Source organism: Dendropsophus ebraccatus, chromosome 3, assembly GCF_027789765.1.
Source record: "Dendropsophus ebraccatus isolate aDenEbr1 chromosome 3, aDenEbr1.pat, whole genome shotgun sequence".
NCBI classification, from domain to species: Eukaryota; Metazoa; Chordata; class Amphibia; order Anura; family Hylidae; genus Dendropsophus; species Dendropsophus ebraccatus.
This window is the reverse complement of record NC_091456.1, coordinates 169,736,387-169,757,384: the sequence shown is the minus strand read 5'-3', so window position 1 is coordinate 169,757,384 and position 20,998 is coordinate 169,736,387. Positions and strand designations below refer to the sequence as shown.

The window sequence follows — 20,998 nt, the reverse complement described above, 5'->3', positions numbered from 1 at the left end:
AATCTCTGTAGATACACCGCACAGGGGGTTGTATCTATAAGGACTGGCAGAGCATTCACACCAATAGTCACCTGTGCCTGGGCCGACGTATGTAGCTAGGGGGCTACCATCAACCATAACATTCTGTTACCAGAGGAGAGATGACTTCCTCCATCTGCTACATCACCCATGAACTGTGGAAAGCAATTTGCACAAGCCATCATGTTGGAGACTCTACAGGATGTGGGGGCGCTCAGACGACAAGCCCATATGGAGCTGTGATGGCCACCTATGGCTGCTGTCAGCTTCCTTTCAGTCAGACTCCATCAAAGTGGATGTGGTTGTGTGAACACACATCTTCATCTGCTTTTACGGGAGGTGGAAGGGGTATTAAAGAGTCTAAATGAATTCCATACCCCTCCCCCCCCCCCCTAGACCAGGGTGTCAAATAAGAGTACAGTTTTGGGTAAATACATCAATATCCTCAGGTTTTATAAAAAAAAAACATTTAGTTTCCCCACTGACAAATGAGACGTCCAAATAGACTAAAATTAAGAAATCAATGCGTGGAGCGGGGAGACCGAGAGGAGCGGGGTGTGCGGGAGGCATCTGTCAGGAGGCTAAGCCGGGCTGGGTTACCCTGGTAACTACACGTGGAGGAGAAATGGAAGGAAATCTCATCCTGCATCTGACAGACGTGCAAAAGGGGCACAGACGGGAACGCTCAATGTTGTGATCCAAAGTGCAGACGCCATGTCAGGCATGGAGGACCATGCTGCTGCTAATATCCCATCCCAAAATATCAATACCACTCATACATAGACATCTTCAAGAGTTTGGTCTGGGGTCTAAGTTAACATATGAGTTTAAAAGGGGGAGACAGGTGGGAAAAAAAATGTTTCGAGATTAAGTGTTGTCAGAAAGTTATAAAGATTTGTAATTTTTTATTTAAAAAAAAATTCCAGTACTCCAGTATTTATCAGCTGCAGGAAGTGGTGTATTCTTTCCAGTCTGACACAGTGCTCTCTGCTCCGTGTCAGGAACTGTCCAGAGCGGGCAGCAGAGAGCACTGTGTCAATCTGTAGGGGTCCCAGTGGTCACTTTCTTGTCCTCAGTTTGGGTGTGATTTCAGTCCCAGTGAAGTGAATGGAGAATATAATATCACATGAAACCCAAATACAAGGGTGTTGCTGACTGAGGAGGTAGCTGTGTTTTTTGAATTCTGGATAACCCCTTTAAGTGTGGACCCCATCCCTGCGAGGTCTCTGACTTCCACTTAGTGGAGTTATCTCGTAACCAGAAGTCCATAAGATGTAAAGGCGTTGTCCAAACCAAAATGCACTCTTTAAGGGGGTTTCCAGGCTTTTTTGTTCTGGTTGATAACCTATCCTAAGGATGGGCCATTAGTATATGATCAGGGGGAGTCCAACTCTCAGTAATCTGATTGCATGGCCTACAGCACTAATTTAGCCCAGTGTCATCTTCACTTCCTACCAGACACGGCGCCATACTTGTAATAGAGGCTGTACCTGGTACTGCATCCATATTATTCACATTAATGGGATGACTGTGATACCATGTAAAGCCATTACCTTCCATGCCTTGTAGGAAGTGGAGAGACTGCTGCAGAAACATAAATGTTGGCTGGAGACCCTTCAATCAGAGGGTCATGAGGGGAGGGGTGCTGAAATCAGATACTAAAGGGATTATTCAGAATTAGAAAAAAAACAAAACACAACAACTTTCTTGCAAAAACAGCGCCATCCCTGTCCTCAGGTTGTGTGCGGTATTAAAATTGAGCTCAATTCACTTCAGTGTAACTAAGATGCAAACCCCACACCCAAACTGAAGGCGAGAAAGGGGTTGGTTCTGAAAGAAAGTGGCCATGTTTGTATATGCCTGGATAACCCCTTTAAATGGTCCAACCTTGGGATAGCCACAGTACCATGGGATGTTGACACCACATGTGCAACCCTATGACCCTACCTGAATACAACGTTCCCAGCACGATCCGCTTTCCAAGCTTTCACCAATGCAAAGTCTCCGGTGATCGAATTTTCCATAACAAAGTGGCGGCCATTGAATTCTTTAACCTAGAAGAGGTGGGGTTCATTATAAAGCTGTATTTACATATGGTATGGTCTGGCATGTAAAGCTCCTTTACGGCACTGTATGTTTCCATGGTGACAAGAGATTAAAGGTCTCTTCCATCTGTGCCTTGCTACTTGCTTTTAGATGTTTGATAGTTTGGCAAAAACTAGGGAGTTCGAGTGCAGGATCAGACTACACAGATTGTTTGTAGTCTGTTACCATGGAGACAAATAGGTCTGCACTGGAATTTTTTAAATTAAGATTTGCAAGGTCACTGTTTTCTCCTCAAACAATTGGACTCACTGGGTCAAACAAGTCACTAGTCACAGTTAACCTTTCAGACAAAACATGTGTATACATATTGAGCTCTGTTCACACCACATTTATGTAAGATTACATGCCCATTACTGTGGTTCAAAAGGTACAACAAGAGGAAAGCAAGTTCCACCTCTACATGTCCAAGCAACAGACTCACAGTGCTAAGCGAGCTGTTTCCAAATAACCTGATTACACACAAAAAGCTAAATGTGTCTGCTGCTACATTGCCACCTGGTGGAGGAGAAAAGCAACATCTTGTGCACCTCTGCTGACCAACATGGAGATTCAGAGTTTAGCTTCTACAACCCTTAGCTAAGTCAGCACCAAGTCCTAAAGTAATATAGAAAATGGAAAAAAAAAAACCTTTAAGATATGCAGTAGCATAGTATATTTACACGCTACTTTAACAGGATAGTGGTCCTACTAAGGCTGGGTTCACACTAGGTTTTTGCAATCAGTTTTTTTTCATCCGTTTCTTGCGAAAAACGGATGGAAAAAACGCATGCATGTGTGTGCATCCATTTGTATCCATTTTTCCATTGAATTCTATTTAAAAAAAAGGATCCCTTTTTTTTTTTTTTTTTTTTTTTACGTACACAAAAACGTAGTTGACCTAATTTTTGTGTCCGTTACAAAAAACGGATCCGTTTTGATCCGTTGTTTTTATAATGGCATTCAACGGAAAAACGGATGCATACACATGCATCTGTTTTTTGCAAAAAAAACGGATTGCAAAAATATTTGTGGTGGTGGTGGGGGGACCTTGTTCCATAAGTGAATGGAGCAGCAGTGCACATGCTCGACTACAAGTCCTTTCATTTTCTATGGTTAATCAAAGCCTTGCCATATGCTAAACTTGAAAGTGCCACAGAGGAATGAACGGAGTGCGGACTAAGGGACCTCAAAATCTCATGATCCTGGGGGTCCCCAACTGCCCAACTCCCTCCAATCAGCTGTTTACCCACTTGAAGGCTCATGTACCTGCCTAAATCCCTGTACCATACAGTGTTCACACTAGTGTGGGTCCCAGGGGGCATTATGACTTTTTGAGTCACTATGGATGGGGAATTTGTATAAGGTTATGGATGATGGAAAAGTGCCAAGGCCAAGCTGTTTGTCTGACAGACTCTGCGGGAGATGAGCCTTTGCTGGAACAAGTCATAATGGCGTCCCAGATGAGGATGACAGAGAAGACGTCACCTGGATATAACTGGACTGGTAAGTGATAAGCCCCCTCTTGTACTATGGTAACTGTATTGAGGTAATGTTGGTCTTATATGCACTGTTATTATGTGGTAGTAACACGTGGTCATGCTGTAGCCACATTGGGCCCTTGTGAAGTTATAGGTAAAATATATATATTATATATATATATATATATATATTATATATATATATATATATATATATATATATATATATATATACACACAGTGTATATTTTAGTAGTGTAATATACTGGGCTGGTAATATGTGGTATGCCGGCATCGTGCATTATCACAGGACACACAGATCATTCTCAGTCGTTCTCTTCACGAGTCCCTAGAAACCATGATAATAAAGCTGAATAACAGTGAGAGAGCGAGCCGTAAATCCTCCTCACCTCTTTGGGTTCGCTGGCGATGGCTATTGTGCCGTCTTTATTATATTTTATAGGCGCTCCACCTTGCTGAATTAATGTGCCGTAACCTGTGGGTGTATAAAACGCTGGAATACCTGCACCGCCGGCTCGCACTTTCTCCGCCAGGGTTCCCTGAGGGGCAATAAGAGACAAAGTTCTCCTTGAAACATTTATTTTTCAGTAACAAGAAAATCCTGTGTTATACGGCCTGGAGAAGGGCAGGGGCCACATGCGGCCAAGGCTACAGGACAGGGTGACATATGTTTCGGTAGACGCAGTTGGAGCGGTTCCTTAGTGAACGTCCTTGTAGGCAAGGTCACAGATCCCATATGCTGCATTAGCTGGCGCCTTGCTGTGCAATCGCTCCTCTCCTCAAGGAGACCGGAACATCACACATCTAGGATACAGGACCACAGCTCTGCATCTGCTATAACCTAGATTTCCTATAGATACTAGTGAATCAGGAAACTGATGCTGTAATAGGACCCGGCAACCGAAAACTACGCATTAGTGCAGACATGGCCCCTTTAAAGAGTGACTCCAGTGATTTTTTTCTTATAAGTTATATAGACTTATAAAAGTCTTCCAGTACTTATCAGCTGCTGTGTGTCATGCAGGAAGCAGCTCTGGACAGTTCCTGAAATGCACAGAGGTGGCAGCAGAGAACCCAGTGAAAGACTGAAAAGAATACACTACTTCCTGCAGGACATATAGCAGCTGATAAGTACTGATTTTTAAATAGAAGTAAATTACAAATCTATATAACTTTCTGACACCAGATTTGTAAGATTTTTTTTTTTTGTGCTGGAGTACCCCGGAAAAAACTGCCTGCATAAAGTACTGCATAGTAGGTCACGTCTACCCTGGGGTAGGGAAGCTGCCATGACCAGCAGTCTATGGGAGCAGACCCAGCACTAGGGCAAGCAAGGATCTAGCCTGCTTTTTTTTTTCTATTGGAGAGAAGTGGAGACATACTGGCAGTGCTAAGTGTTGGGCTTTATTATAGCTCTATACAGGTAGTGTTAGGTGTATGGCCCCATTAAAGCGATATACTCATACTGTTATGTAGGCCATTATGGGTGGAGTGTAGCGATGGTACTCATGTATGACACCATGTTCTACATCGAGAGATCACACACATGTATGCTGGACAGATCACCTGAGGTACGAGCTCCACTTCCAGCTCTCCTTGAAGATATTGCCTTTCAAATTCTGCATTCTCCCCGACATAGGAGGACACCATGCGCTTGATCTGCTTGGTTTTGAGGAGCAGGCCCAGGCCGAAGTTATCAACTCTGGAAAGAGAAAAAGCTAAATTGTGAGGAGGTCTGGATGAGACCGGAAAAAAAAAAAACAGATGCTAAAGAGTATTATCAAAACCAGGATTCCAAAAAATGCTGATGAGCGCATCTCGAGCACCATGGTTTCTATCTGAACCATAGCGTATGACACTCGATTACCGGATATCCTGGAAAACATGGAAACAGCTTCAGGGCTGCATCCTTCTTCAGCCAATGAGGAGCCCATGATTTGTCTTGATCCCTCAAAAGGGATCTTAGCAGATGTTTTCACAGGATACTTTGTTGCTCTTGTCTTTAGAAATTGGCCACAGACATAGCAATATACGTCTTCCAGATGTGTGCGACCTCAGTCTCAGAAAATCCTAGAAGGTTCTAGAGAAATCTGGACAGTCCTAGAAGGTTCATGATAGGTCTCACAATACCAGAAGCTTATAGAAGTCTATACTCAGCACTGAATATTTCACAAATATTCTTAAAAATACATCATACATTTGAAATCATCAAATAATAACTTTTTTCTACTCACACCTGGGAACAAAAAATGTCTTTGTAAAATTGTTACATAGTGTAATCAGTCCACGCAAAAAGGGCTTTGTACATAAGAAAGCTCAACAAGGCTGGCCGTGAAACCTGGGCCCTCTCTAGTCTACGTGGCCCTTAACATAATCAGCAAGGAGCGGTGCTAGAAATGCGTCGGCGATCAGCTGAGGAGCAGGCAAATATCCGTCGCTCAGCTGATGGCATCTTTTGTGTGATGGCAAAATCTATCAGTATCGGCCACACACCTCCCTGTGTAAAGGTGATTTGCGGCAGATAACAAAATAGTTAAATGGCCACACAAACGTAACTGAGATCGTTCGTGCGACCTGGCCACTCGATTATTCGCACCTTCTAAAGGCACCGCACATCTGTGTCCTTGCATGGCCCTGTGTAAAAGGACCCTAACCCCAATGGCCCTGACTCGCTTCAAACTCTATGGGGGAGATTTATCAAACATGGTGTAAAGTGAAACTGGCTCAGTTGCCCCTAGCAACCAATCAGGTTCCACCTTTCATTTTCCAAACAGTCTGTGAGGAATAAAAGGTGGAATCTGATTGGTCAGCCAGTTTCACCTTACACCATGTTTGATAAATCTCCCCCTATATTTTAATATCTAAGGTTGATTCACACTGACACCTGATAACTGGGTATTACGCCGGCTTCAGAGTTTAGGTGTTTTCTTTGAAGGCCTGGCCCCTGCCTGGGATATCCTGCGCTCTCTCTCTCATATATATATATATATATATATATATATATATATATATATATATATATATATAGAATTACCATATAGTCAGGAAAAGCCGCAAGGGGCGGCCGGCTTAAGCAAACAAAACATAGAGATAGGGATTATCTTATCTCAATGAGCTGAACAGGAGAATTGTGTCAGGGAGCGATCAGATAGTAGTGATCCACACACCAGAGGCGGCTACTGGAAGGCGGCCAGGAGGAGCATGCGGGCACAGAGCAAACATCACCTGGATTTATATACTGCAGGGGATATAGGATGGTTACTGTAGTCTGAAAATAGCATTTATGTACAAGTCACACAAACTATAGTAAAAACTAAAGGTTCATGGACACGAAAGGACAAATATAAGAAACTGTATTAGTTGCAATCAATCGTTTTCTAATTTATTGGTCAATGAAGTCATTGATCTCTCTATGAGTCCTTGTTATAGACGTATATTCACACCACGCAGCTATTCTCCAACAGAATTATCACAAGTCTGAGGTCTATCCTTATAAATAAGCATAAGGCTCCGCAATGATACACGGGTCTCCTGACACCATGACTATCCGCTACGGAGAGGACAGGCACCATCTAGTGGTATGAAAATCCAAATAACGGAAATACAGGTGCCGTTACACCATAGTAGCGTAAGGTCCAGTGGTCAAGACAAACTAGAAAAATCACCGGCGTATGGGGACCACTTAGGACTAACTAATACTTAACTTTTAATAATTCATTAAAAATTGTAGCAAAAAGGTCCACACTAACAACAAAAAGACATACACTAATGTGCTCTATATACAGTGAGGTAACCTACAGGGCAAATGTAGACATAGGGGAGATATCCCACGTTCCCAAAGGGATGCTAATACTTAGGGACTAATGGCCCGGTGTCAAAACACCTAGGATACAATTAAAGAGTCAGGGAGAAAAGGAGAGGAGAGTAGTGGTGCGCCCTGCTCTCTGCCCTAATAACCTCTTGCCCTGCCTTTTGGGGAACCCACCTCCTTAACAGGGTGGCCCCAACCACGGTGACAGTCCCTTCCTTATTGCACGTGCCCAGTAGGAAACAAGAAGCACAGAAGACAGAAAAGAGTGAAAAAACGGTGTATACTCAAAACCACCTTAAAAACAACCAGCAAGAAATATCATATTATATACACAGTACCTATTATATATAAGCTGTGCTTGTTCCTACACAGCGCCTATATCAAAAGCTGTGTTCGTTCCGACGCGTTTCAGCCATCCCAATTGTGGATGGATTCATCAGGGAACACATATAGCACTCCAAAAGGATGTGCTTAAACCAATTCCTGCTGTGAGGGATATCCTTTCATCATAACAAATACATGGACCTCTTAGGAATGGTACAACACAATATAGTGGTAAATGATTCGTACTCAATATGGTGACAGCAATTAAGGAGATAACAAAGGAGAACAAAAGAATAACCCCAAATAAATAAACGGATGAATATAGCATCCGTTTATTTATTTGGGGTTATTCTTTTGTTCTCCTTTGTTATCTCCTTAATTGCTGTCACCATATTGAGTACGAATCATTTACCACTATATTGTGTTGTACCATTCCTAAGAGGTCCATGTATTTGTTATGATGAAAGGATATCCCTCACAGCAGGAATTGGTTTAAGCACATCCTTTTGGAGTGCTATATGTGTTCCCTGATGAATCCATCCACAATTGGGATGGCTGAAACGCGTCGGAACGAACACAGCTTTTGATATAGGCGCTGTGTAGGAACAAGCACAGCTTATATATAATAGGTACTGTGTATATAATATGATATTTCTTGCTGGTTGTTTTTAAGGTGGTTTTGAGTATACACCGTTTTTTCACTCTTTTCTGTCTTCTGTGCTTCTTGTTTCCTACTGGGCACGTGCAATAAGGAAGGGACTGTCACCGTGGTTGGGGCCACCCTGTTAAGGAGGTGGGTTCCCCAAAAGGCAGGGCAAGAGGTTATTAGGGCAGAGAGCAGGTACCATCTAGTGGTAGCCTTAAGACATACACCTAGCAAACTGAATAATTTTACTTTTTAAGCGAATGTAACACATTCATTCGCTTAAAAAGTAAAATTACTCAGTTTGTATAAAATATATATATTATATACACACACACACATATATATACACATATGACCTGGTCAATGCTGGCGTGTAGATCCAGGTTGCGCCTTCCATTATTCAAATTGCAGCCTGTTTCATTATATGCAAATAGGGCAGGCCCAGCGTTCCCAGAGCACCGATATGTCCTCACCTCGGTGACGCGCCTCCTTCAGAATCGTCTGGCTGCATCACCGAGTAGAGGGGATATTTGTACACTGGGAGCACTGGGCCCGTCTGAAGTGCACTAGGTCCCAGTGTGCAAAAAATAAAAAATGAGCGGGTGGACTGAACGAATGATCCTTGGATAGTTCTTGCAGCCATAGAAACTGACAGCATAGTTATACGTGCTGACAGTCTCCAGATCACACAGCAGTACATACTAACCTAGTGCGTTGCTGCTGTGATCAGGTATCTTCTTCTTCGGCTCTCCCGACCAGCCACAGTGTCCTGCATCCTATGGCTGTCAATCATTCTGGATTAGATGGGATCAGGATGAGAAGAGGATGTCGGATCACACAGCAGCACACAAGGTAAGTATTTACTGCTGTGTGATCTGGAAGCTGACAGTACAGATATATGTATATCTGTGCTGTAAGTTTCCGCTTATGGTTATCGGCCAGACATAACCTTGTGTCCACAGAAAGAGGGGTGGACATGAACAATAAATTTTATTGCAGAGAATGCCTTGTTCACTCCACCGGAGAATAAAAGCATTACTCTACATCCTGGAGGCACAGACAGATATATGAAAGATGCCATGTGCCTCCATGATCTAACCGCTATCTAACTGTGTCAGAAGTTCCGACTGAATTACTGCCAACAGATTCCCTTTAATGTTACAGATTTATTTGGGTACTCCAATTTAAAGGGGTACTCCAGAGAGAGAAAAAAATATTGTCTTTAAATGAACTGGTTTTAAAAAGCTATATAGGTTTGTAAATTACATATCTACATTTCTTTAACCCCTTCCCGCTAAAGTCAGTAAATATATTGACCTGTAGGATGAGAGTTCCAGCACCAGTCAGTACATTTACTGACCTGCTTCCAATGCTCGCTGTTTACACAAACAGTGCCTGGGAGCTGCAACTAAATTGTTAGCTGATAGCTGACATCTTAGTGTAACTGCCTCTGGACCCCCAAAGGGGGTCCAGCATCGGCAATCGTCGACATTGGTGGATCAGTAACGGTAATTGGTGTGATAAAAAAACACATAGGATTACATTGGAGTCTCTGGAAAGAAAACGAAAATGTTAACTTTGCAGTTATTCCTGTGAAATGTCTTAAGGGTGAAAAAAACGGTATGAATGTCAATTTGAATACTTGAAAGGGTGAAGATTTCAAAATGGATTAAATTATGGGGGCTTCTAGTATACAGGCCTCTAAAATATACTCCAAAACTGAACTGGTGCCTAAAGAATTTCTGAGTTTGAAATTTTCATGAAAATTTAGAAAATTGCTACTAAACATTTATGGCCTCTAATATCCAAAAAAAGTAAAAGCATGTTCACCAAATGCTGTTATTATAAAGTAGACATGTTCTAGATATGAATTAATAAATAATAAATGACGAATTACTATTTACCTTATTTGCAGAGACTTTCAAATTTAGAGAAATGCGCTTTTTAAAAAATGTTTACAATATTTTGGAGTTATTCACAAAAAAATTCTAAAGATATAAACTCAAATTTACCACTAACATAAAGTGGAATATCTAACGAAAAAACAGTCTTGGAATCACAAGGATATGTAAAAGCATTCCCAAGTTATTAATGAATAAAGTGACACATGTCATATTCATAAAATTTGCCTTGGTCCTTAAAGCCATTTCAGGCCTGGTCCAGAAAGGGTTAAAAAAAAAAAAAACTAAAATCTTTCAGAAAGGGTTTTTTTTCTTTCCAGTCTGGCACAGTGCTCTCTGCTGCCACCTCTGTCCAGAGCAGTAGCAAATCCCCATAGAAAACCTCTCCTGCTCTGGACAGTTCCTGTCATGGACAGAGGTGGCAGCAAAAAGCACTGTGTCAAATTGGAAAGAATACACCACTGCCTGCAGGACATACAGCAGCTGATAAGTACTGGAAAGTTGATGTTTTTTAAATAGAAGTAATTTACAAATCTGTATGACTTTCTGATACCAGTTGTGTTAAAGAAAAAATTCTTTACCTCTGGAGTACCCCTATAAATTAAAGGTTTTTTTTTCCATATAAAAAGGACCCTCGTCCCCACTGTTGAATGGAGCAGTGCTATCAGTATGAACATTAGCAATATCATTCCCCCTTAAGAGACTTTTAGGGGTACAAGACCTCGATAGTTCTCAAGGATTTTGTCTGGGGTAGCTGGGTGACAACCAAATATTGCACATTATGAAGACAATGCCAGGTAGCACGGCATGGCTTCCTGCAGTGGATTACATCATAGGATCTTGCACGTGCTGCAGCCAAAATAAATCACATACTTGGTGTAGTAAATATAGGACATATAGATGGCAGTAATTCTATAGCACACAGGGACGATATTCACAGCAGGCCTATGTAATATAATGGTGCAGCCAAGGACAGGGAAGGTCAGTGCCACAACACAAGGGTGAGGTCAGAGCCTAAGCAGGAATATATTACTATGTTCCTGTTTGAGTGGAGAGACAGAGCTGTTTGGTAATGTTCTCCAGCTTATGGCTGTATTAATGCTTTGCAGGACTCCCCATGGCTGCATCCAACTTCTTCAGCCACTGGTAATGTAAACAATCAGACTCGAGCGTGCTCCAGCTGCATGCATCTCTAGTAGTCACATTGGCGTGTATACAGGAGCAGGGTTCTTTGCAGTTCTCCATAGAGGCAACTTAAAGGGGTAGTTCCCAAAAAAAAATTATTTCAAAATCAGCTGGTGCCAGAAAGTGCCAGAGATTTGTCATTTACTTCTGCTAATAAATCTCAAGTCTTCCAGTACTTATCAGCTGCTGTATGTCCTGCATTAAGTATTTTTTCCAGTCACAGTCCAGTTCCAGACACAGTGCTCTCTGCTGCCAACTCTGTCCATGTCAGGAACTGTCCAGAGCAGGAGCAAATCTTCATAGAAAACCTATCCTGCGGTCCAGACTGGAAAAAATACACCACTTCCTGCAGGACATACAGCAGCTGATAAGTACTGGAGGGCTTGAGATTTATTAACAGTAGTAAATGACAAAGCTCTGGCACCAGCTGATTTGAAAGAAAAATCTTTGGTGAACAAACCCCTTTAAGCTTAGTGGTAGACTGGCAACACTGTCAAGGCCATAGCTCACTAGTTCAACCACTTTCCGACCCTGTCACTAGTCTGCAGGCCCAGCTTCATGGCACAATACTCTGCACCGGCACTGCTCACATAGTCCCCTCCTGTATCAAGAGTGGCCTCTGGCCTAGATGTCACTCCAGCTGTCAGGGAGTCCAATTACTCCAGGGTCCTCGGCCACAGCTTCATCTGCACTTGACAGCTCTGGCCGCATTAAATGTATGCATGGTGGAGGTTGTAACCCACGTAAGGATGTCTAAATATAATGTACCTGTCCTCTGTACAGAAAGGCATCAGCAGTGACATCACATCACGGCACAACGCTAACAGTGGGCAAAGGGAGCTTCTGCACAGTTCCCGGCTTCCCCCCTCACTACATGGAATCTGCCGGTAGAAATACAACTATGGACAAATCCAGATTAGCCGGGAGACTTCTCATCAGATATTGATTAGAATCTTCATTCAAATGTCAAAATACTTATATCCTCCTCCGAGCCGTACACTACAGCCACATATAGATTTCCTCCTGGTCCATGTCGCCTCTAATCCGCTTAGTACTGATATTCTCCACCTGCTATCTTGTCCCTTATTGCAGTTTCCGCCTGAGCCGCCTCATTAACACTTAATGAACATAACATAGTAAATTATTAATAAGAAGTGTTAGAGTTCACAAACGGTATGTCAGGAGCACGCTTCATTAGATCAGTGCAAGAGATCGTACAGATGAAGCAGAGCTGGTGGTGTCATTTAAGGGTATTCCCGTCTCACCTCATATAGTTATACTTATAGGGCTCGCCTGGTTAAATAATTTTGAAAATTCATTCATTTACCTTCTCCAGATATGCTGCTCTTTCCTGCTCATTGTTGACAGCCTGTTGTCTAGGTTACCAACCACCACTCTGCTGTAAAAGCAGTTGTCTGGCTGGTGTATACATAGCTATAATATACATGTATAATAGTGTATGTATACTGTATAGAATATATAAATATGTACACTATATATATATTGTGCATATTATATATTTTATACAGTATATATACAGCCATACACCAGCCAGATCACTGCTTTTAGAGCAGAGTGGTGGTCGGTAACCTAGACATCAAGCTGTCAACAATGGGAGGGAAAGAGCAGCATATCTGGAGAAGGAGAAAAGTTTAGTAAATGAATGTATTTGCAAAATTTGAAAAGTACAAGTAAAAACATTAGGATGAGAATAAATTACAAGTCTGTATAACTTTCTGACACCAGTTACAAAGAAATACATTTTGTCGGGGTACCCCTTTAAGGCTTGGGTCACACTAATTTTGGTTGAGAAAGATTGCAATGTCTCATTAGAGATGATGCTGCTTCAGGGTCAAGGTAAGTAAATAGGGGATTGCAGTGTAAGGCCTCATTCACACGGTCTGTGCCACGATGACTGGAGGAGGACTACGGCATTGATCCCCCAATAGAGGTGAAGCCCCCGTGCCGCCCGGCAGCAGAGATGACAGGAGTGCAAAAGACAACTACGTGCCTTCTCTCCCCATGCCAGGTGGATCACATGTTCACCAACAAGGCGGGGAATAGGCGAGTAGTTGTCATCTCTGCTGCTGGCTGGGTGGGGGGCGAATCCCGTCTGGAGTGTAAAACACATTGGGGGAGATTTATCAAACATGGTGTAAAGTGAAACTGGCTCAGTTGCCCCTAGCAACCAATCAGATTCCACCTTTCATTCCTCACAGACTCTTTGAAAAATGAAAGGTGGAATCTGATTGGTTGCTAGGGGCAGCTGAGACAGTTTCACTTTACACCATGTTTGATAAATCTCCCCCATATTGTACACTCCAGCTGGGATTCCTAGCAGCCACAGGAAAAACTGACATGTCAGTTTTTGTGCGGCCGCTATTCATAGAACAGCGGGCGCACAGACTTGTGTGCTATGATGCATTGGGATGCGGGTACACACGGATGCGCCTGCATCCCAATTCAACAGAAATTAAGTTCATCCGGTTGGTACTGCAGTAAAGGTTGGGATGAACTTCACTGACACCGGCCGTTCTGTGACACGGTCGGGTCACAGACTGGCTGGTGTCTTACAGTGTGTGAACTCGGCCTTAGACTGCAAGACCCAGTTTACTTACCTGGGCTCTGATGCAGCATGACCCCCACAGCGTAACATGGCGATCTTTGGCGAGACAAATACACTATGTAGCTCCAGCATAGCCCATCATGATAATGTAGGACAGCAGCCATATAATCATTAAAGATGAGCGCAACTGGAGCATGCCAATCGTTCTGCATTTGAATACCTGTGGCTGAAGAAGTTGGATGCAGCCCTAGGATATGGCCTATGGCTATATCTATGCTTTTCAGGACTCCCTGGTGCATCCAACTTCTTCAGCCACCAGCATTCAAATGCAGAATGATCGGACATTCATGCTCGAGTTGTGCTCATTTGCAATGACCTTAGTCCTTTATAATCCACAAGTGATTGGGGCCCAAAGAGTTAAGTAAATCAGCTCAGCCACGTGTGAATACAGACAAGGATTACATAATCTGTGCTGCAGTATTACCACCCATACTGGGCACCATGCCCGACATTCCTGCCTGGATCAGACAACACAAACATATGACCAAAGTAAATGTGACAGTAGAAGTAAGTTTAGAAAGACTACCAAGATTTTCACGCTGGTTGTTAACATTGCAGGGACAGGGGAGGCATTAAAGCTCCAGAACGGATGTAAGCTGGAATACCTCCTCAACCCCCTATTTCACCTTATCCCTATTACTTTCAGCTCACCATTAACCAGACACAGACAGGGATGGGAGGGGGAGCAAGGAGACATTCCAGCTCACATCAGTTCAGGAGCTTGGGAACACCTCTTTGACTACAGGAAAATAAAAGAATCTACGTTTTGGAAGCACAGCTGGATATATGAAAAGTACAATGTGCCCCTTCACCAAATAGCAGCAGTCTGGAACGTAAATTGCAGCCGACAGATTCACTGTAAGGCTCTCACTACTAGAAACATGACATCATTTATGACTTCCCATCAAGCATTACAGTCAGCCTCTGGTTAGCTTAAAGTGGCTGATAACAGGGAGTGGTAGCACTCTAAGTCACACTGCAAGTAAAGATATAATTTTGTATTGTGTTCCTTTAAGAAGAGGATACACACAGCAGGCCTATATCCAGAACTTCTTCAGAAACACCAGAGTTCTGGCTTCCCATTGTATTATAGTCATCCAAGAGCAGCATATGACGCCCTTATGTGGTGGCGGATGATGGAGGATGGGCACTTACCCAGCATTGTTACTCACAGCCGTTATTCCTTTCACACCAGTTTTAAGGAGACCCCCAATAAGATTCTCTGGGATTCCACACAAGCCAAATCCTGGGGAAGAACAAGCAGAACGTTTAGATGGAAATGTTCAACCAACATTATGACTGGTCTAGAGCCAGGGGGTGGATAGATGTTGAAACGGAGAAGGGGGCAACAATGTTTGGATTCTGAAACACGCCTTCAACCTTCAAAAACTTAAAAAGGGAAAATTCCCCTTTGAGAATTTGGCTATGAGTTATCTTTAAACTGTAATAACTTGAAAATAGTCTTCTATGGTATCCACAATCTCTCTGTTGTGTGTCTCCATGGTAACAGACTACAAACAAACCCTGTGCAGTCTGATCCTGCAGTCACACTCCTATCTTTCTTCTACCAAATTGATATTAGGAAAGCATGGGGACAGCATGGGGACAATAGGAAGCAGGACTGCAGGATCAGACTACATGGGTTTGCTTGTAGTCTGTTACCATGGAGATACAACTCCTAGTGACAAAATAGTATACTTTTTTTTTGTAATGAACACCATATACAAATAAGGTATTCATTTAAGATGTAGTCAAAGATGGGTGCCATGTGAGGTAAGAAATATAACTTTCCTCATGAGCGGCGCAGAAAGACTCACAGGTTCCCTCTGTGATTGGGGATAAAGGAGGACTCACAGGCACTCTATGAATCAGTAATATAGTGGGGAATCTCATACTTGGTAAACAGGGGGTTGGATGATAAAGAGGACACATACCCTCTCTCTGTCAGAGACTCTTTCTATGGGGGTGCCTGGGGACAGGAGACCTGACAAAAGCCAAAAATTCTACAGGCAGCTTCACAATATAAGTCAAGGAAATTTACCACCAACTAGCAGCGTGGAGCCATCTGGGATGTCCCTCACCGCTTCAACTGGATCATTGTAGAACTTAGCGTTTTGTGATCTGGATGTGGAAAAGTAACAAGCGCAGACCTGAAATCACAGAACTCAATGAGTGGAATGAAAGATGATAGCCACTCTATCCCTATCAGTCCCCCAACCAGGTTGTTATCATTTATACCAATAACTAGAGATGGCCTAAAGGGGTTATCCAGCACTACAAAAACATGGCCACTTTCCCCCTACTGTTGTCTCCAGTTTGGGTGGGGTTTTGAAACTCAGTTGCATTGAAGTAAATGGAGCTTAATTGCAAACTGCACTTGAACTGGAGACAACAGTAGGGGGGAAAGTGGCCACGTTTTTGTAGCGCTGGATAACCCCTTTAGGGTATAAACCCACACACCGTATATGCAGCAGATATGCAACAAATACGCAGCAGATTTGATGCTGTGTTCAGTTATTTAGATCTAATCTGCTGCGATTTTGCTGCGAGTTTGCTGCGAGTTTGCTGCGTATCGCAGCAGTAAATACGCTGCATATACGGTGTGTGGGTTTATACCCTAAAGGTTGAAAGAAACTCAAGACAGAAATTTTGTAGACAAATAATAAAGGATGATTCTGGGAAGCACCACAACAGTATACTGAGTGCTATTGGTGGGGGGGGGGGGGGGGGGGGGTTACCATTTAAAACATCGTTTGGAAAAAGGTGAGGATGGTGCAGATGGCATCTGGCAGACTCTTCGGAGATGAGTTGTTGCTGAAAAAAGTGATCATAGTGGTATAGAGAAGGAAAGAGTGACTCCAAGAAGACATCACCCAAGTGTCACTGAATGTAACTGCACTGTAATCACTTATACAGGATACAGAACAACTGTGTAGAGCTGGTATATACCTCTATATGGTCACTATATAGCAGTATTATATTTTATAGGGAGCTGTAACACATTGATAAACTGTCATGGTGTGGTGGCATTATTAGTCCTTGCACTGGGTGCTGTATCACAGTCATATACTGTCATGGTGTGGTGGTATTATTAGTCCTTGCACTGGGTGCTGTATCACAGTGATATACTGTCATGGTGTGGTGGTATTATTAGTCTTTATATTGGGTGCTGTATTGGTGATATACTGTCATGGTGTGGTGGTATTATTAGTCTATGTACTGGGTGATGTATCACAGTGATATACTGTCATGGTGTGGTGGTATTATTAGTCTTTATATTGGGTGCTGTATTGGTGATATACTGTCATGGTGTGGTGGTATTATTAGCCTATGTATTGGGTGCTGTATCAGTGATATACTGTCATGGTGTGGTGGTATTATTAGTCTTTGTATTTGGTGCTGTATCACACACTGATATACTGTTATAGTGTGGTGGGATTATTAGTCCTTGCACTGGGTGCTCTAACACACTAATATACTGCCATGGTGTGGTGGTATTATTAGTCTTTGTATTGGGTACTGTATCTGTGATATACTGTCATGGTGTGGCGGTATTTAATATTAGTCTTTGTGTTGGGTGCTGTAACACACTGATATACTGTCATGGTGTGGTGGTATTAGTCAGTACATGGTGGCAAGGTCATGATATGGCAATATTATTAGTGCTGATCAGGGGCTGAAGATGCACAGTAATATAAGACAGTAGGTACACCTGCTCTTTTGTACCATACAGTGGACACCTGTCACTGTTCCCTATAATCAACTTGGACTATGGGGCAGGGTGGGGGAAGCAGGTTCTATAGTCTGTGGTGTTGTTTTGCTTGTAATTGACCTTGCTCAAAATGCCCTCAAGAGAGAACAATGTAGGTGAAAGATCATATGATCCTGGAGACATGTTCAAGAGACAATGAACAACGCCAGGAGGTCTGCAGAGCCCGGGGCAATAAGGCCATACAACCTCCATGTGCTGCCATACAGGCTCCACGTATAGACACAATACACCCCACATGGAGACTGGGACGGCAACAAGGACCGACTTGGGCAAATACCTGCAAATCTGGTCAAATGACACGAAGATCACAATGGTGCACTGCACATCTTATTACCAATGTGGTCACAATACAAGTTGGAGAAGACTTTGCCAGCACTGACATCAATGCAGGTTACACACAACTGCAATAGGCTTGTGGCTTCTGTGAATAGTCTACTTTATTATACACCAAATTCGCTAAAATATTTGGTCGGTTGACATAGATCTGATTGGCTGTCACTGAGATATTAAGGTCATGTATGACACATCAGCGACACACTACACGCCTAGTAAGGCTGGGTTCAAACTACATTTTTGCTATCCGTTATTTTCAAAAAACAGATGAAAAAAATGGATGCATTTGAGTGCATCTGTTTTTTTATTGACTTTCTTTGTAAAAAAAAAAAAAAAAAAAAGATTAAAACGGATCAGTTTTTATTTAACGGACACAAAAGTAGGGTCAGATACGTTTTGTGTTTTTATGTCCGTTAAAAAAAAGGAACCATTTTGATCAGTTTTTTTTTTAATAATAGAAGTCAATGGAAAAACATATCAAAACGGATGCACACAAATGCATCAGTTTTTTTGCAAAAAACGGATGAAAAAATTGCAAAAACATAGTGTGAACCCAGCCTACCTGGGGAGAACATCTGCCATACAGACCTGGGGCAACTTCTATAAACCTCAGTAGTGGCTGCTGCATAACCGGCCGATGTGGGCCCCGATATAAAGTCTGCCACAGGGCCCTTTGCTCTAATGCTTCATTTACAGTACAGGTCTTCATATAGGACAGGGATGGGGAACCTTCGGCCCTCCAGCTGGTGCAAAAATACAATTCCCATCATGCCTGGACAGCCTTCGGCTGTAGTTTTGCAACAACTGTAGGGCCGAAGGTTACCCATCCCTGATATGGGAGAATGCAACTTACATCCTCAGGAGCCCAGGTGTCAAATCTGTGTCGCTCCTCCAGTTGTTGCAAAACTACAATTCCCATCATGCCTAGACAGCCAAAGCTTTGGCTGTCCAGGCATGATAGGAACTGTAGAGTTGTAACCACTGGAGGAGTGGAGGTTTGACACCTGTGCTCTAGATCAGTGGTGTACAACCTACAGCTGTCGCAAGACTATAATTCTTATCATTGCCTGGACAGCTGAAAGGTGCCCAGGCATAATGGGAGCTGTAGTGTTGCAACACCTGGAGGGCTCTGGAGTTAGGCTGGGTTCACAATGCGTTTTTGCATAATCTGTTTCTCCATTAACATCCATTATAAAAAGAAACGGATCAAAACATCAGTTTTCTTATTTTTTTTTTTTTTACATACTCAAAAACGTAGTCAACCTCATTTTTTGCGTGCCTTAAAAAAAACGGATCCGTTTACTTTTATAATGGAAGACAACGGAAAAATGGATCAAAACAGGTGCGCATAAATGCATTTGTGTTTTGCTAATAACGGATGGAAAAAAAAAAAAAACAGATTTCAAAAACGCAGTGTGAACCCAGCCTTATGCTCCTAGCATGCAGACAGGGACATAACTATAGGGCAGGGGTAAGACACTTTTGCACTTTCGTTTATTAAGTTTCCCTCAAGGTGAGGACAGGGGTAGTGCTCTTTGGTTTTTTCAGTCATGGATAACCCCTTTAAGTGGCATGGCTGGAAGATGCCATGCCCAATTTAAAACCTGTCATGGGGACCCTGAATTTCCCAGACCCCAGATATCCCCCCTATAGTAGGAGTAGAGAGCTGTTGCAAAACTACAACTCTCATCATGCCTGGACAGGCAAAGCTTTAGCTTAGCAACAGCTGAAGAGCCAAGGTTCCCTACCCCTGCTATAGGGGATACCTGGGGTCTGGGAAATTCAGGGTCCCCATGACAGGTTTTAAATTGGGCATGGCATCTTAAAGTCATGCCACTTAAAGGGGTTATCCATGACTGGAAAAAGTAAAGAGCACCACCCCTGTCCTCACCTTGAGGGAGATTTATTAAGACCGGCATACATCCAGCTCTGCCCTCATTCACCCCGCTGGATATACTATGAGGTGAATCTACACCTGGTTTTCCAGTTTCCATGATACATTAGGCACAGGAGGCAGCCATGCTGAGGCGAGCTGGGTATACACCTGGGGAAAGGTGGTAATCTCTACCTTTCCATACATTGAAAAATCTGCCCCCTAAAGTTCCCTCAGTGAAACCTAGCTGTGAATACCACACACACACACACACACAACAGCTCCTAACCCCTTCACATTGGGTACAGTATGAGGTCACCTTCCCCTCCAGCACATCATGCCCCCAATAGCACAAGCTCTGCACTGTATACATGAGGGCAGGTGCAATGGGCACACAACTTCAAGGGTGCCACAAAGTCACCCATGTACCCCAGCATGCAGCATGGCCAGCACTGGGCACCTGCTGACGTCACGGCCACAGCAGCTGTCACCCACGTTCCATGTGATACAATGTATGGAGCAGGTGTGACGTCACTGTCCTCCCATGCCCAGTCCGGCAGCTGGCAGCGGGTATACCTTGCTGTGTGCCCCCCAGGGCAGGCTCAGGCCTCTTCTGAGGGTCGGCAGGAATCGGCAGGCGGCCATCATCCAGCAGCAGCAGCGATATACCGAGGAGGCCGGGGCGGGAAGGAGATCAGCCTGACAGGGGGAGGAGGCGCACGGAGGGGGCCGCCCAATCTACAAGACGCCATCCCGATCCCTGCCGCCCCGTCACCTTCTCACGGTCACAGTGTAATATATGCATATACAGATGTAGCAGAGCTGAGTGTGCTGCGTTACCGCATAGGGGTGCAGTGTATGTGACGTTAGGCAGCCACCGCATCGCTCGAGTCTTCTTATATATTTCCAATAAGCGCAGCTGCGG

The 20,998-nt window shown here is 43.3% G+C and overlaps 1 protein-coding gene across 1 annotated transcript in view; it reads right to left on the bottom strand.

Annotated features, from left to right (window-relative positions):
- OXCT1 (3-oxoacid CoA-transferase 1) overlaps window positions 1-20,778 on the bottom strand; it is a 57,550-nt gene extending 36,772 nt beyond the window's left edge. Inside the window, exons 1-6 of the mRNA XM_069963107.1 lie at window positions 20,650-20,778; window positions 16,137-16,245; window positions 15,251-15,341; window positions 5,169-5,304; window positions 3,992-4,141; window positions 1,966-2,072 (exon numbers count right to left, since the gene is read on the bottom strand). Coding sequence (XP_069819208.1) covers window positions 1,966-2,072; window positions 3,992-4,141; window positions 5,169-5,304; window positions 15,251-15,341; window positions 16,137-16,245; window positions 20,650-20,721 — 665 coding nt within the window. The 5' untranslated portion in view covers window positions 20,722-20,778. The remainder of the gene's footprint in view (window positions 1-1,965; window positions 2,073-3,991; window positions 4,142-5,168; window positions 5,305-15,250; window positions 15,342-16,136; window positions 16,246-20,649) is intronic.
- Between the last annotated feature and the right edge of the window lie 220 nt (window positions 20,779-20,998).